The sequence below is a fragment of the Lagopus leucura genome, unplaced genomic scaffold (assembly GCF_019238085.1).
Source record: "Lagopus leucura isolate 7727_CA_CO unplaced genomic scaffold, USGS_WTPT01 Super-Scaffold_100017, whole genome shotgun sequence".
In the NCBI taxonomy this organism is placed as follows: Eukaryota; Metazoa; Chordata; class Aves; order Galliformes; family Phasianidae; genus Lagopus; species Lagopus leucura.
The window spans coordinates 9,808,076-9,824,555 of NW_024962271.1; the positions used below are offsets into that span (position 1 = coordinate 9,808,076).

The following is a 16,480-nucleotide window of genomic DNA, read 5'->3' on the forward strand; positions in this document are numbered from 1 at the left end:
ACAAAAAACAAAAACAAAATAAAATATTGTTACCATCTTTATCGCAGCTCTAAGCAAACCTGCAACAATGACTATGGGGAACATTTACTTGCAAAATCCTGTGTGCAAAGAAAGCCTTGAATAAGGGACAGCTTAGTTTTTTGCCCTTGTTTTGTTTGTTGTTGCTGTTTTGTTACATAAAAAAAGAAGCCTGGAACCTGTAAAGCTCCGTTCATAGCCTTTTATTAATTTGTCTCCAACTTTGAATGCCTCTTCCATAAGCATTCCTATGGCATCCCAGGAATGCTGTCATATCATCAGCAAACAGCTTCACCCAGAAATGAAAACATGACCTCCCCACTCCCACCCCCATTCTTAGTAACCTTGTGCAAAGCCAACTGCGATAAGCAGCGTATCGCTACAAAACAGCAAAGGCTGGAAAATAGCAACAAGCAAGTAGGAAATTCTTTGTGTGCAACCCCAATGCAACTGTGAATCTTTTTGGACACATTATAAAACAGACTGAAATAAAAAACAGGCCGAAGTTAGCACAGGGCTCACCACAAGCTGATGCATTTTTAAACTCACCCACACTTTCCTCCACATTACTCTAGCTAGGTCACATACATTTACTACCTCTCTAATGTAAAACTAGTTCAAATATCAGACTACTCAGCAGCCTGTAATCAAAGCACAGACATATCTTAAGTTCTTATAACTAATTTCATGCTTCAATTTCAAAAACTTCCCAGTAACAAGAAAGGAGAACAACTATGGTACTTCAGCAAAAGCAGTTAGCTCCATAACAGTTCACTTGCCAAACACACATTGTGAGTTCTTCACCCAAGGCAGTAGTTACAGCCTGGGATGGAGACTTCCACTCTACCCCAGTTCATCAGGCCACCAAGAGCAGGACAATTCACCTCTCATCCCATTCATATCTTGAATGAATTTATGACCTCAGACCTTCTTTCTCACCAACACTGATGAGGCAGTACCCAGTAGCTAACTAACAATTGATCCTGATTGCATGCTACAAGTCCATGGGAAAGGTTCCTCCAGTGCTGCTCTAATAGCAGTTATCTATATCCCTCCTTACTGTTCACTTAGAAACTGACAATTTGGCAATGAAATCTTTATATTCGTCTTCTCCTGGCCAGTAACATATTGTGCAGTCAGTTCTGTTCTACATGTAAGCATCATCAAGGACAGTGCTTGGCTCCAGGCCTTTCACAGGGATAGCAGGCAGCAACTTGTAACAACGCAGGTCATCATTTATTGGTATCAACACTAATGGAATCTCTTTATAAATCCTTCTGTCTCCATACAGTCTAGCTCACTTTTCATCTTCTGGCATTTAAAAAGGGATATCAGGAGAGCTCTCAAAGACTGAAAGGTATGCTAACATCTAACACTGCCCTGGTTTTATAACAGTTCAGGAGTTCAGGTGTAGCATCTACCAACACACATTACTGATTTGACAAAATAACATTTGGATCAATACAGAAATGCACACTGACATTTGTACTAAGCTGTCCTTACAGTAAGGACACCTCTACACAGGTGTGTAAGAGACTCTTGGAATGACATTTCAACTCATGGAGTTCTCCCTCACACTTTTTTTGGGGGGGAGGCGGGGGAGGGGCAATAACAGTACACAAGTCATCATGAAGACTCAACTCCCAAAACTAATTCTAAATACTTAACTCTCAGAAATCAAGCTCAATCAGTTCCAAATACCATACCAACTACCGATCAGTCTTATCATATTAGTCTATCTTTCCTCACTATTCTTGATAATTAGGAAATGCTTTGGAATCGCTGTCTGTGAACTGATGGAAACTGCATATGCAAAACCACAAGAACTACTTGATTTGAGGAGTGAACAGTGTCAGTATAGTTCATGAAGTCACAGGCATATAAACAAAAGTCAGAAAAAAATTTCAAAACTTTTGTTGTGTTCAGACTTCATGATCGATCAAGAAAATAGAAGCAGCTTCCTTCAGTAAATACTTCCCAGTACATTACTCCTGCCTTTCACCGGAACCTCATCTCTGTCACCAATGTGAATGACATTGCTGATCTTCAGGCACTCTTAGAAGCTGAATTTTTTACAGCAGCAATCAGTTTTTCATACCTGTTACAGGATTGCTTGGCACACTCTGAGGACTTGAGACGTTTCAAGGCACATTTTAAGATTAGGTCTCTGCCACAAACTGCTTATAATTTAGAGGTCATGGCAGTAACCTGCAATAGCAATTCTTAAAGGAAAACCTAAATTATAAATGTTATGCAAAAAACAAAAAAAAAAACAAAAAAAAACAAAACAAACAAAAAAAACACCTGCAGGAGAGACTTGCTACTTCACAAATAACTTTATCAAGAGCAGTAGAAGAAAACCAACCTCAACAGGGCTTTCCAGTAGACTCTCCTTCTTCCAGGGCACAACACCTTTGAGAATAAAATCCACTACTTTAGAATTTTTTAGTACTTCTCCCACTAATGTAATCACTTTATCCAGCGTATCAATCCTTCCCTCTATCTTTGCCAGTCTCTCCTTGTGCTTCGAGGCATCAAGCTGAGCAACTTTCATCAATCTTAACACTTCTGAGCATATGCTGTCCATATCAGTGTGGTGAGGACTGTCCGATAGCTTCAGGCCTTTTTCCACTTCACCTGTCTCATCAAGGTCTCCTCTGGATACCGTTAGCTTGTTAATGCCCTTTCCTACATCCTCAATAGCTTTAACTCGTTGCAGTCTGCCTGTCAGGTCTTCTTGGAAATGCAATAGTTTGTCCATCTTCTCATTCAATAAGTTCAGCTTTTTATCCATGATACTTAAATTGTTCACTTTTATAGGTTGTAACTTGGTCGAGGCATTTCCCTCTGCTGTGTCCAAGCTACCTGCAGACATTCTGTCCAGACAGCACGATGTCAAATAGATTAGGCTGGCTTTTCATTAATCATAAATTAGAAAATGAGGGCCTGAAAGTTAATCTTCTTTAGCTATGCCTACACCAGACAATCTCACTTATTGGAGTTGCTGGAGCGTATCATTAGATAGCTATTGCGCAAATGATTTACTTGTGTGTTATCTATTTCTTACTGCATGCTCTCAATGTTGGAGGTAATCTGGCACCAGGCTGTATTTTCTTGGGCCTCCTTGACGTCACAAGACCATTTAAAATTCTTTCTCAAGTGGCTGCTGATAGGCAAGCATCTTAGCAATTGCCAATGCCTAAGCAGACTTCTGTACAGAGAAGCACTGTTTTTATGACCAGTTTTGCTTCTGTGATATAGAAAAGAATTTGCTGGAGCATTTCTCCTCTTTAAATACAACAAATACAGAAGTAAGTGTGGTGGTGTTGTGCTAAGGGTTGGAAGAGTTCTGCTTTCCAGCACAGACATAGGACACCCAGCAGAGACACAAGCTGTGCTTGTTAGGTTGGCTGGCACTTGAATTTAAAAATAGAGTACAATGACAAGGATCTGAAATACGTATCTAGCACCAGCATGTCTTTGTCAACTGAAACTTCTAAAATTATATCTTTCTCCCAGGCTGTGAAAGTGAACCAAGCAAAAAATCTTCACGAGGACAAAGAGCCAGTCCAACAAAATTACTAAATTAGATATTTTGTAGACTTATTACTGACTTCCTTTCACTTCTAAGTCACGTTAGTGTGTCTACAACATTCCCTAGAGAACAGAAAAGTAGCCATTCCACACTCGCACAATCCCCACACTTTCAAATGCCTTGCAATACAGAGCAACTCTTTGTCTCCAATCCCTTTCATTTTTCAGAATGAGCACGTGGGAAAAAAACATAATTATTTAAGTGTATTTGCTGTATGAGATGAGGCATCATAGAAATTAGAATCCTTTCTCTACACACTACAGAGTCAGCAGTAACAATATTAAAATTACCCTTTCATGAAAGTATTTAGTTCTTGCCACTTCTGTAGGAAAATACTCCTTCCTAGCATTCTGTGATGTACGTACAGAGAAGACACAGCCAAAGCTGACTCCTATTCAGATGCAGCTGTTCAACATACAGGTACGCAGCAGGATGTTAAATAGTGTTGAATAAGCACCTGCAAAATTATGGGTGGGGTGATGGATGAAGAAAAAAGAAACATCAATTGGTCCGTAGTAAGAAATTTAAAGTCACTTCATGACTGATGCTTAACTTTTTCCTTCCTTCTCCCAACTTTTTATTGGCTGTTAAACACACAAAGAAAAACTGTTCCAAATGGATCTGATTGTGTTCTCCTAGGGATGTGTAACGCTGCAATTGGATGATAACAGCAGGGTGGCAAAATCTTCAGCTACAAAAAATGAGAGCGAGCCCAAATGCAGCAGCCACAGATACAGAAATGAAGGAGAAGAGTTGCTTACCTTCTGAAAGCCTCAGGTAGGCAGAGACCTCCAGCAAGACACCCTCACCTCCACTGTCAACCCTTAAATGAGGTCTAGGACAGAGTAGATCCTGGCTCCACCCCTTCCAGTCACTCAGGTACATTGCAAGCACCTGAGCTCCCCTGGGTTGGCCCTGCCTTCCCACCAGGTGCTCAATCACTGCTTCAGGCTGTGACTTAGCATTTCCACTACAGGATGATAATACATTTATATTCAGGCAAGAATCTTTTATTCCTTTTGCTCTGGATTACAACAGAAGGTAATTTTTGTTCAGAACATTTAATGTCCAGTGTTCACATCTCACTGGAGCAGCTCAAAGAGAGCACATTGTTTCATTGATAGACTCAAGTCTTTTAATGCTAAAACTCACATACTGTGGATCACGGTGTACTCATCCTTAGACCACACACAAAAATTGTCTTTAGTCTAAGAAATGCACTAGCCTATTAAATTCACCCTTTCTTCATAAGAACCTATTGCACGTAATGACATTTTGTACTCAGACACTGCTACAGAAATTGTTTCATGTCCTATACTTTCCAAATTACATCTGAAGAATGTGAAATGTTCTGTGAGTAATAACTAACAGCAATTAACACAGGAACACTGTACATAGCAGAGCTCTGCTCAGGCATCCCATGTTGTCACTAGCTAAGCAAACTGGCAAGCCACATCACACTTTGAATGTAAACTCCGAATAAAGCTTCTTATAATTTTTTCTCCTATTATTAGGAAAGAAGGAAACCAGTGAACAAAAGATGGCAGCTACCTTCATCCTATCAAGAACTGAACTGAATTTCTGGGATACCTTTAAAATATCTCAGGATATCTTTAAAACATCTCCAGGCTATCAAGTATTTCTGAAGTGCATGAAGAAAGGAACACAAATTCTGGAGAACCAGAACTACAAGTGACCTTCAACTGATGATGCCAAAGAATCTTCTATTCTCAAGAGGGAAATGAGAGTTTATTCCACTTTGGCTTCAGTCCCACACACACTCCCAGTTGTCAAAGACAGATGTCAGGAGACAAGAGAAACATTTGCATTCAACATAACGAATGGTTTAAGAATCTACAATACAGCAGTTCAGCTATGATTCCTCTTTGCTATCTCTGATCCAAAGGAATTAAAAAAAAAAAAAAAAAAAAAAAAAACACGTTTGCAGTAGGAACAAAGATGAAGTGAATGGGGGGAAAAAAAAAAACTACAGCACGTACTAAAGTAATACCAGAGGCTTATATCCCAAACAAGAAATGTCACAAGGTTAAAACCAGCTGCTCAAACAGATCATCTCATTAGATTATTGCATTGCTTCCAGTAACATAGTATAACTGGAGATGACTAAAAATATGCAGGTAAATGAAAAAAAAAATAAAATTAAAAAGCCTAAACAAAGCCAAAGCTTTATAGAGACTTTAGGGACTTGAGGAGAAGTTTGAAAAGGCTGCAATTCAGAGTTCTAAGAAGATGAAGAACAAGATGTGGTAAACATTAGGACCCTATAAAAAAAGCAAAAGACAGCAAATTCAAAATTTGGCTACAGCTACTGAATATTACTCAGGAAAAAAAAAATACTAATAAATATCCTTTACATCTTCAGTGGCCAGCAGGCAACTTTTTCAAGTTATGCTGAAAACCTCCTTAACCCATATCTAGTTGCTGTTGCTCATGGACACACACTGAATTCTCCCCTGAGGAAATGAAGAGTTAGCTGAACTTTAAGATACATAAACTTCTGCAAAATTAAGATCTACACCAGTAACTTCCCACAAACAGTTAATTTCCTTGACACATGAAAAGCAGCAAATCACATCCACAGAGCAGTGGTTCAGTAAGATACCAATTCTCACGACAAATGACAAGTACTGAAACAGGCTTCAACTTAGTATAAAGGAATAACTTCCAAGGTCAAAATATGCCATACAGTTTGGATAAGCCTGTCCAGTGAAATAGCTTGGTTTCCTGATGTGATCAGACAAAAGATCTCCATCTGTCATGTTCGGTGATGAACTAAGAACTGGACCACAACGGCTTTAAAAGGCCAAGAACCTGACATTTAACATATTATTCATGTCAGCTGTTGGTTGAAATCCACTTGCCCAGTACAAGCGTCTATAAAGCACTAGCAGTCTCCCCATCAGACCCTAGCATGACACATTTAAATACTGCCTAGTGGGCAAAAGTTCAACTTTACTATAGTATCACCTCAACTTAGTATGAACATCCACTATATGAACTCTTTTTTCCTTTTTATGCATGTTTAGAGAACTGTTAACACAGTAAGTCATAACTCTCATAAGCAGTGGCACAGCTAAGGACACGTTTACGATCTTGAGATCACGCAGAGTATATTAATGCATCCCTGTCAAGCAGCTGACAGCAGATAGCTGAACAGATAAAATTATGACATTTAATTTACATCAAAGTAACAAGATTTGTAGATAACAGTGTTTATCACTCACCCACATGGCTTAACAAGACCCCTTGCATTCTTCCTTCAGGTTACTTTCCTCTCATGAGGCCAAGAGAGCACCTGTTGCCTGTTCACATTTATTCAACTGACCCTGAGTTGTGACCTCTTTTACCATCAGGTCTGATGCCCACAGAAACTGCATTAAGAAGCTGTCTCACTGATTTTAATTTTCATTCTTTTCTTTCTTATCCAAAAAATTACTAAAACAATTTACCAGCCTGGACCAGAAGGCTGCCACAGGTAAAGTTTCCCATCCCTCCACAACCTTCATCAGAGATCTCTGGAAACTGAATAGAGAAGTCCTGCTGCTGGTTCTGCTTTCTCTGAATTTCAGTGATTTTACATCATATGCTGTCAGTTCTCAGTAAAGCCTGCTGGTTCAGGCCATCTACTATTAAACTGCTTTGCCTCTCATTTTCAAGATGCTTTCTCATCTACACTAGGAGCTCAGCAGAGAACTGTAAGACATCTTTTAAACTGACCTGAAGCTGTTGTATCTATGGCAGTTTGTTCAGTTACAGGTAATTTAAAGTCAGCAGGGATCCACTGCAACGCATAAGAGAAAGTCTTGGTTGCACAGTAAGGCAAATAAGAATAAAAACACAAAAAGGAAATCCTTGCCACTGAAGTGATGAGATGAGGCCTCTCAGATCTCTTGCACAAGAAAGGGTTATTTCTAGACAGACAATTTTTCAGAGGAAGACCATGCATAACCCAGAATTTGCTCCAAAGCACAGTAAAATCATCACAAATAGTCTGGCTGACTTGGAATAGCATTGGCTTTCAGCCACATCCCTCAAAGTCTCTGCTCTACAGGTAGCATGCTTGTTTTAGAACAGATGGAAACCACCAAATGGCACTGCCTTGTTATCTTCTGTTCCCTTCCTGCTTTGGAAATTTCTTTTTTTTAATTCAAATTTGAAAGATTATGAGAATAATGCATATAATGCATACAATGCATACACACTGCACTAACTAGTTAACTTGCAATAATCATTTCCAACTTCAACAATATCACAAGTGATGATCGCTGCAAGAATGTATCTGATTTTTCTTTTTTCTTTTGCTTCTACACTCACTTTTCCAAAGTTAAAATGCAGTAATACTGATTCCACAGCCACTCTTCAGCCCTTTGTGGTTATTGAATGAAGTGTGATCACCTTAGCACAATTTCACATTGCATTCACTGGTTTAAGTGTTGGAAAAGCAAAGCACACAAGCACATCATACATCAAACTGCACTGGAATGAAGTGAATCGTGTTCGTGAGCAGCCACATCAGAGGCAACTTCACCTACAACAATCTGCCCACAAAGCATTTGGCTGGACTTGAACTGCAACACACACTTTCAGAAAATTCTCCCAAAAGCAGCTAGTGCACTTGTTTCACATCTTGTGCAATCTCTAGTCTCAGTTACTGAATTCTTTCTCTCCGTCATATTTCCATCCAACAGTTGCCACTGCAGTACAGCAAGCATCATGTACTGTGCTCAGTGCTCCTTACTGTTGTGGTTTAACTCAGCAGATGGCTCAGCAATGCACAGTCATTCGCTCATTCCCATCCTCTTTCTAAAATAAACAAACAAACAAACCCAACAGAAGAACAACGAAGTAGAACTCATGGATTGAGATAAAAACATGTACTAAGATACAGAGAAGGACAATAGTTATGACTATATATACAAATGCTCACACATGTATATAACAAGTGATGCACAAGCAATTGCTCAACACCTCCTGGCTGATGCCCAGGTAGCCCTCAAGCAGACAATGAGAGCGATGAACTCCCACTTCCTTCAAAACTCCTTCACATGGATATCATATGATATCATATCCCTACGGCCAGTTTAAGTCAATTTTCCTAATTCTGTTCCCCTCCCAGCTCCTTGGGCCCTTTCCTGAGAATGGCCTCAGATTTGTACAACACTGCTCAGCAACCATTATACACATCAATGTGCTGTCAACGCTGTTTTCCTCCCAGAATCAAAACATAGCATCATACCATACTCTCTGAAGAAAACAATTCCATCCCAGCTGAAAATAAGACACTTACTAGTAATGTTTTTTTTTTAATGTTGTTTTTGGTGAAAATCTAAACCAGAAACCTAGCAGAGCAATTTACTCACTTATTAAAATGAACACTTGTTGACATTGCCATTCTTCAGTAATAACCAGACTACCACAGTAAGGAAATTTAAGATCAACTAAATAGTCATCTCTCCTATAATGAAGTCTGTTATGTGCTATATTCACCTGCTGATTCAGATCTCTCTGACATTTTGGTTTGACGTCATTCAAACACAGGAATAACTACATCAGTTCAGGCTTAGCCTCAAGACAAGCTCTGCTTCAAAAAAGGATTCAGAGTCAGGGAACTCGAGCACAAAAGCTGGTGGTTTTACAAACTCTTCCCAGTGAATCAACTACCCACAATTAAGCCGCTCATATTCCTTCAGGTGAAAGTTTATATAAACCATGTACATAGAATGCAGTATCCGTATCAGATGTGCAAAAGAACTTCAAGAGGGAACTTTGTCCTCAAACTTGTTAGAATACACTTTTTGCCATCTATCCTAACAAAAAGTTTGACTCATTTCATAAGCCAAATCCTCTGCCTTACTGCTTAAGCATAAACTACAGGAAACATCTTCCACTGTAAACCTGAGCAATAACACAAGTTTTCAAGCCATCTCTAAATACTACTATCACAATTTTCAGAGTTAACTATCATTACAAATCCTTCTGTAACACCAGGACCAACTGAGTCAGCCACTTCAGCACAAGCAAGCAGATAATCAAGTCTAAGCCAGAAAGAGACTACAGACAACAAACAAGCAAACAACAGGTTCCATTTGCAACTAGTAAGATCAAATGAATACATACACTCACTAGCTCCTGCTGGAACAGATTCAGACCCAACCTACAAACCTACTCCATGCAAGAGAAGAGAGATCTCACTATGCTTAATAGCAAGTTTCTGGATTAAAGCAGTTCTTACCAATTTTAGTAAAAGCTGCATGCATGGTCCAAGACACTATTTGATCTTATGTGCTTCTCTGCTGGTCGTATTCTTCAAAAGCATCTTTCCTTTCATACTGTTTCATAAAAGTGAATGATTAGCTTTGTGAACAACATAAAGAATAATTTTTCAATTGATAATCATAATGAGTTTGGTACGATGGTCTGCGATAATCCAATGCAAGACAACCAAAATCAAGTGACTTCTGATTCTGTGCTCATTGAAGATAAGGAAAACCAATACAGAAATCAAACTAAATCTAAGACAGTTTCTAGTTCTAGACCTTCCCATTTTCAGAAAAGAATTATCATCATCTCCAGTTCTAAAGAAAGAGAAACTGAACCATTGAATATGAAAGCGTTACTCAGTCACCCAACAGAAGAATTACAGAGAAATTAGATATTCTGAACCTCAGCACAACCTTCATGTTACTGAGAAGTAACTAATCCTGGGCTGCAGAGAGCGAAGCCACAGAAGAGCACATAAACAGATAACTGCAGTATTGATCATTTTTCCTGAAACATGATTAGTCCAAAAAAATCCCTGGATAAGTTGCTTTGATGGTTCTAAAGCCAATTCCTATAATCCCTCCTGGAATACATTTTACTTTAATCTCCAAGGAACAAGCAAAAATTAATTGTCCAGAAGTTTGTCTTGATTCTACAAATTGTTCCAAACAAGGGCAATTAAAAGAAATTCACAAACACATATTTCAGTTTAAGACCGTCTTTGGTAAGAAGTTCAATACCAGCAATTTAAATATGACATTATCTGTTCAATATGAAGAACAGCTGATTAGTGCATTCAATTAAATACATCTTTTTTTCCTGTTCTGCTGCCATAAATAGACAATAAATGAATAGCTCCTTCCATATGATGTTTATCTAGCCTTCTAAGCTATCCTATTTTCTCATGCAATAAATTCTTATGTAATAAATTCAAACAATATGATAAAAATCACATTGAAGTGTTGGCCATATTAGATTCACTACATAACATTACATTAAAAGAATGGAACAAAAGAATTCTATCTGTTGAAATTCGAAGAAAATCTGTCCATTTCTCCAACTGTACCAGAAGTTATTTAGTTCACTCAGTCTAACGTCCCATTATGGAATGAAGATGATTACAAATAAGCTCTTTACTAAAGTCCATTAAAGCCATTATCAAATAAGATCTAAGAGCCAATCCTTTCTTCGAAATTTTGAAAGAATGGCCTCTTCAAAAAGCAAACAAACAAAACCCAAAAACTGCTACAATGCTTGCTTTGCACAACAGTGTAGCTTCTTAAAAAAAAAAATAACTGAACATTGTTATCACATGGCATTCTTTTTAAGTTTGCTTACGTTCATGTTCCTGCATCTGTCTGGATGGTAAAGGCTCAATATTTTAAAGTAGTAGAATAACATGCAAGTGGAAGAAAATAAAAGCATTGTTTTCCCCAGACTCCCTGCATCTATAGCAACCAAAACCTAGCTTTACAGATAGCATTCAATACTGTTGTTTGATGGATAGCTTAAAGCGGTGGAAAAGTAGATCACTATTCTCTGTTCCACGAGTACTGTCTCTGTATCTGTCTCTTTTTGCAGCATTAGCAGACTGTCAATAAGCAGCATTTTTTTTGGAGCCAGACTCATTTCATTTCCTCAGATCTCAGCACAGTAGTGTTCCAATATCAAAACTTTCACATCCTACCACAGAACACATATTTGAGGTGTTGAGCACACAGCACTCCAGTTGACTGCACTGCTTTTACTATCAGCTTAAATGGCGTGATGCAGAATTTGGGTCCTAATGAAATCGCCCTGTGTAGGCCTGCCTGACAGATTAATTGTCTTATAATTCTCAGACATATGATTACCAAAGCAAAAAGTTGTAACAACTGACCTCCATATAATCTGAATGTCAGTCTGGCATCCCATAATACAAACACATCATTTGGATTAAAAGTTTTAACACGCCAAGGCTCTCACAGAAACGTATTTCTTTAGAAAGGCAAAGCCTGCACTACTCATTTCAGAAGCACCTCCTCAACATCGGCGGGTGCTTTGCAAGCAAAAAGACTGCACAAAGTGGCTAAGAATGTCTAACACACAGCACTTTACAGAAGGCAGTGTAGCCAATACTGTCACATCCAGTCACTTTTTACTTTCAAACTAGGGGTGCAACAAAATACTTACCGTAAACCTCTTGATGTAATCAGAAACACAAAATCCTCCCATGCTTAAACGAAGAGATCTGTGCAGAGAGCTTTCTTGATATAAAGTTCCCATTTTGTTTTGATTGTACAGTGGTCACCCAGGTAGCCTAAAGACTTCTAGGCTGTACAGCCTCACTGGATCTTGCCAGAATTCTGCTTCTGTGATATACTAGGCATTCCATCTTATCTAGCACTACACCAGGCATTTCAATCATTTCACTTCCTTATCAGCAGTACTACATTTTATCTGCATCTCAGCAGCTCACTTCCTGAACTACTGATAACAGCTACTGTAAGGCACAGAAGCCACGTAACAGAAGATGACATCTGAATCTCCAGAAGTCACTAAAGAGTCCCTTTCTTGCATTTATCTGTTCCTTAACTTTTTTCTGCCCTACTTAACTTTGCATTAGTTCTAACTTACGGACAGCACGTTTGTGTCAACTAAGAAGTGACAGGACTGTTGTTTTTCTGACTGCTTTGTTCAGTGGCACTGATTACCGTGAGATGATATTTGTTTTGAAAACATGACTATACCAAATCATTTCTTCCATTTCAAATTTCTTCAGATATAAGAGAAAAGCATTGGGAGCAGAAAAGAATAGACTAGAAAGGACAAATATTCATCCTCTATTAGAATTCATATCAGGCATGAGAAGATCCTGACCTTTGCACAGACAGAAAAGCTGCTTAGAGAGCAATATCTGGACTTAGCATGGACCCCACCTTCATTGATTAAATCAAAATAAGATTGTATTTTACTGCAGAATGAGTGCACATCAACTCTCCTCTAAAATAAATAGGTAGGCAACAGGGATAAGACACAGTACCTTTATCATTACGAACTAAGAGATGCCAGGTCCAGAAGTGTGGGTACAGAACCAGCTACTCCTCTCACAGCAAAACCAAGAGCTTCATTTCCACCTGGCGCTGTACAATCAGATGAGCAATGTGCTGTTAAAAACAAAACAAAATTAACGTAATTACAGACAAAATTAGGAAATAAAGATGAATGAGTCGTGGGGGCAGAAGCCAGGGATAAGACTGCTGTGCTTACTGTGTTGGAAACTTTTTTTTTTTTTTAAACTGCCTGGCAAGGAATGTTTTTCAGGCCATTCAACAAACAAGTGAAAAGGCCAGGGGTTGCCTGGGGTGCAGGACGATTTGACTGCAGCCCACAGAGGTGAGGTAGTTCTACCAAAAGGTTAGCAGTCTAACATCCTGCTATGAGACACAGGCAGCCTGAGGCTGCCTGAGACACTGGCCTTAAAGCTCCAGAAATTTAAGGCTGGTCTCCACTGCACAGTCTCACATAAATTCAAACTTGAGCTCCGTGCCTTGCTCTCTCCACTTGTAAAATTCAGCTAAATTACTTTGTAGCTTACAGATTTTCAGAGCTTTAGAACCTATTATTATTATTCCTCACCTTCAAAAGATCAAACAAACCCAAAAAGTCAAAACTGCCTCAAACTATTCAGACATGAACTAGCTCCATATAGCGGTACAAGAAAAAATTGGGTCTTCCAAGCAGTGAGACTGATGCTGAACTATTTTTTCTTCATACTTTGTTCTGGCAGGGGATTGGAATTCCATGATCTTCAAGGTCCCTTCCAACCCAAGCTATCCTATGATATGAAAAGACTGTTGCAGACCTTAGAGCAGTATTCCTGGCATTTACACAAGGAACACTACCCAGCCACTCAACAGGAGAGAGCATGTCCACACCGGTATGAGATTCTTGGACATTGCTCTCAAGTTTTGTTTGTTTTTACACATCCATATGTAACTGATTCTATGATCTACAGATCTCACAAAAACAGCAAATACTACTGCTATTAAAAAGGTGTAGAACTTAACACATGAGTCAGGAGATGCCAAATCGAGAGGTAAAACAGACGCATTTCTGATGCATTTATGATTTATTCCAGTAGCACCAATAATCGTGTTGTTACCCTGGATTTAATCAAGAGATGATATTACTTAATGCGGCAACGGAGGCGTGTACAGCGTGTAAGCACCATGCCATAGGGGAAAGCTTGCATGACAAAGAGAATTCTTCAGGAAGTTTGGCAAGCAGTTGGGAACAAGCAATGCTCAGCCTGCAACCTTCCATTAACAGATCTAAATACAGAACCATAGTGTAAAACAACACCTTCCTGCAGTATTCTCAATATCAATACTAAGAATATAATTACAAAGCTTCACTAGCTTTGCTTTTTCTTTATTTCATCTTTTGAAACATTTTTTCTTTCTCTCCCATTTTCATTTCATATTTTATGATGCACTGTGGATTGTGTTTGCAGAAGGATCTCAAAAGCAATAAAGTAGCTGCATCTACAAAACATTCAATCCACAGTAAACAAATAGCCCACTTGTCACAGGATTAAACGCTGAGGACAGAAAACAATGGATACAGGGCTACATTTTCTTCAGTACTAGAGAAAGGTCTAGTGGATTTTGCACACAAAGGAGAGATGGTTTCTAGAGCAACTATTTGAATCTCCTATGCTCACACTCCAGAAACTCCTCTAACCACATTTGATAAGCAGCTCACCGCAATTCAGAGCGCAGGATAAGAAAAAAGGTAACACTACGAGGCTGTTCGGTTTTATTACCTCCATCAGCCAGCTGCTGACAGACACACCAAGTCCTGTACTGAATACAGTACAAAATGGAAGATCAGCATTTTTAAGGTGATCTCCCTGCACCAGGCTCCTCAAATTAGGAAGATGCTCAGTGCTCCACAAACACATCTCACATTCAGTTCAGTTATAACCTACAAGATTGCTCAGCTAAAACTTTCCATTAACATGGCAGTTAATACAGATCTCTTCCTTCCTGAAAAGGAAATCAGTAACTAGAAGTTTTAGCCTCTGGAGAAATTTCTTTTTACTATTAAAAGTTACTAAATTAATTTAGCATTTGAGAATCTTTTTGTCATCTATTAATAATTACAAGTAGGAAATACTGACACTAATTCCATCCAGTTTAACTCACTATGATTATACCCAAAACATCTCACTGCAGGATAACAACCCCCTTCCAAAATAGATTTCCAAGCTCCACCAAGAACTTACCCTTTCATTACTCTTCCATCCATGCAACAAACTAGAACAGAATGCCAGCATACAGGAATGCTCCCAGGGAAAAGCACACGAAATCAGCAAGTGAGTAATGATACCAGAAATGTTTGAGTTCCTTGTATGTCTGATCAGGGCAAGTATTCAAAAGTTTATGAATACTGTGGTTGATGAGGACCTTTTAAGAGCAATGAGCTCCTGGCTGTCTCTGTGCCAGTATCAGCACATTTCTAGAGCTGCTCCACTTGCAATGGATTAGTACTAAAGGGTAGATTTGAAAGCCTCTCCATCTCATTAATATTCATTTTATATTTTAAATCTTATTTACATATAGACTCATCTCCAAGATTAGAAGGCTCATAAATTACATTCTATTTTTAAACCTGTAGTGTTTGAGCTCATTGTTTTGGAAGGAAAACAGTAGCAGACTGCTTTAAGCAGGCTGATTTATTCATTTATTTTTAAAAGAATAGTATTTATTGGGCTAGATTCAACTCTGCTCTAACTTCATTGTCCTGCAAAGATTTGCACTACAATGAATCCTGCCTTCAAAGCAGGCACACAAGTACAACTGTCAGAACATTTTCATTCTGTCATTATTTTTTGTTCCATCACAATGGGTGGGCACAACGTCTGCAGCTGAATAAACTCACAAAAGCCAACTTGCCTAGCGAACTCTTCAAAAATAGCTGTAACTGCCACAAAAACAGATTAAGGAGAAGTGACTATCTGCTTTGTTTCATAGCAAACACGTACAGATAATTTTGCAGTCAAAGCACACCATATCATACAGCAAACCTGGCTTTAAGAGTCATAAGGAAGGTGCAACAGAGAACAGATTCAAGCCTTCTCTACAGGAATGGAGGACAGTTTTGGGGGAAGGTATCTTATTTCTGTATAGCACAAATCCTTGTTACACAGCTCAACCCCACAGATAGCAACAAGTTCAGGATGCTCAGACAGCCCCTGCAGCCTTCTGGTGCACACTAGTGAAGGCATGAGGACCAAAAGCAAAAAAAAAGATTAATTGATCTAGTTTTACCTTATTCTCCCTTGCAAACTGTTTGTCATAACAGATCAACTCCTAAACAGCTTGTTTTTAATAGAAAATGCTCTAAAATGTTGAGAGGTAACCTCTTGCAAAAATCAAAATAATTCCTCCACTTCCCTCAAGAAAAAAAAAAAGTTTGCAACAGTGAGAAGTGCAGATCAAGAGTGACTGCTGGAAGAAGAAAAATGAGATAAATACACTGCCACATGCATTAGATGATAAATCTTATTATGCTGCCACTTACAATATGCACTACTCTGTA

The 16,480-nt window shown here is 38.7% G+C and overlaps 1 protein-coding gene across 5 annotated transcripts in view; it reads right to left on the reverse strand.

Annotated features, from left to right (window-relative positions):
- The window catches only part of MYLK3 (myosin light chain kinase 3), a 37,872-nt gene that overhangs the window by 18,642 nt on the left and 2,750 nt on the right, over positions 1-16,480 (reverse strand). For 2 of the 5 annotated variants that reach the window (XM_042876880.1, XM_042876879.1), the window contains exon 1: positions 2,384-3,072. In XM_042876880.1, coding sequence (XP_042732814.1) covers positions 2,384-2,893 — 510 coding nt within the window. In that variant the 5' untranslated portion in view covers positions 2,894-3,072. Of the gene's footprint in view, positions 1-33; positions 238-2,383; positions 3,073-12,067; positions 12,170-12,917; positions 13,042-16,480 lie in introns of those variants that run through there. The other 3 variants (XM_042876883.1, XM_042876881.1, XM_042876882.1) reach the window with 3 other exon arrangements.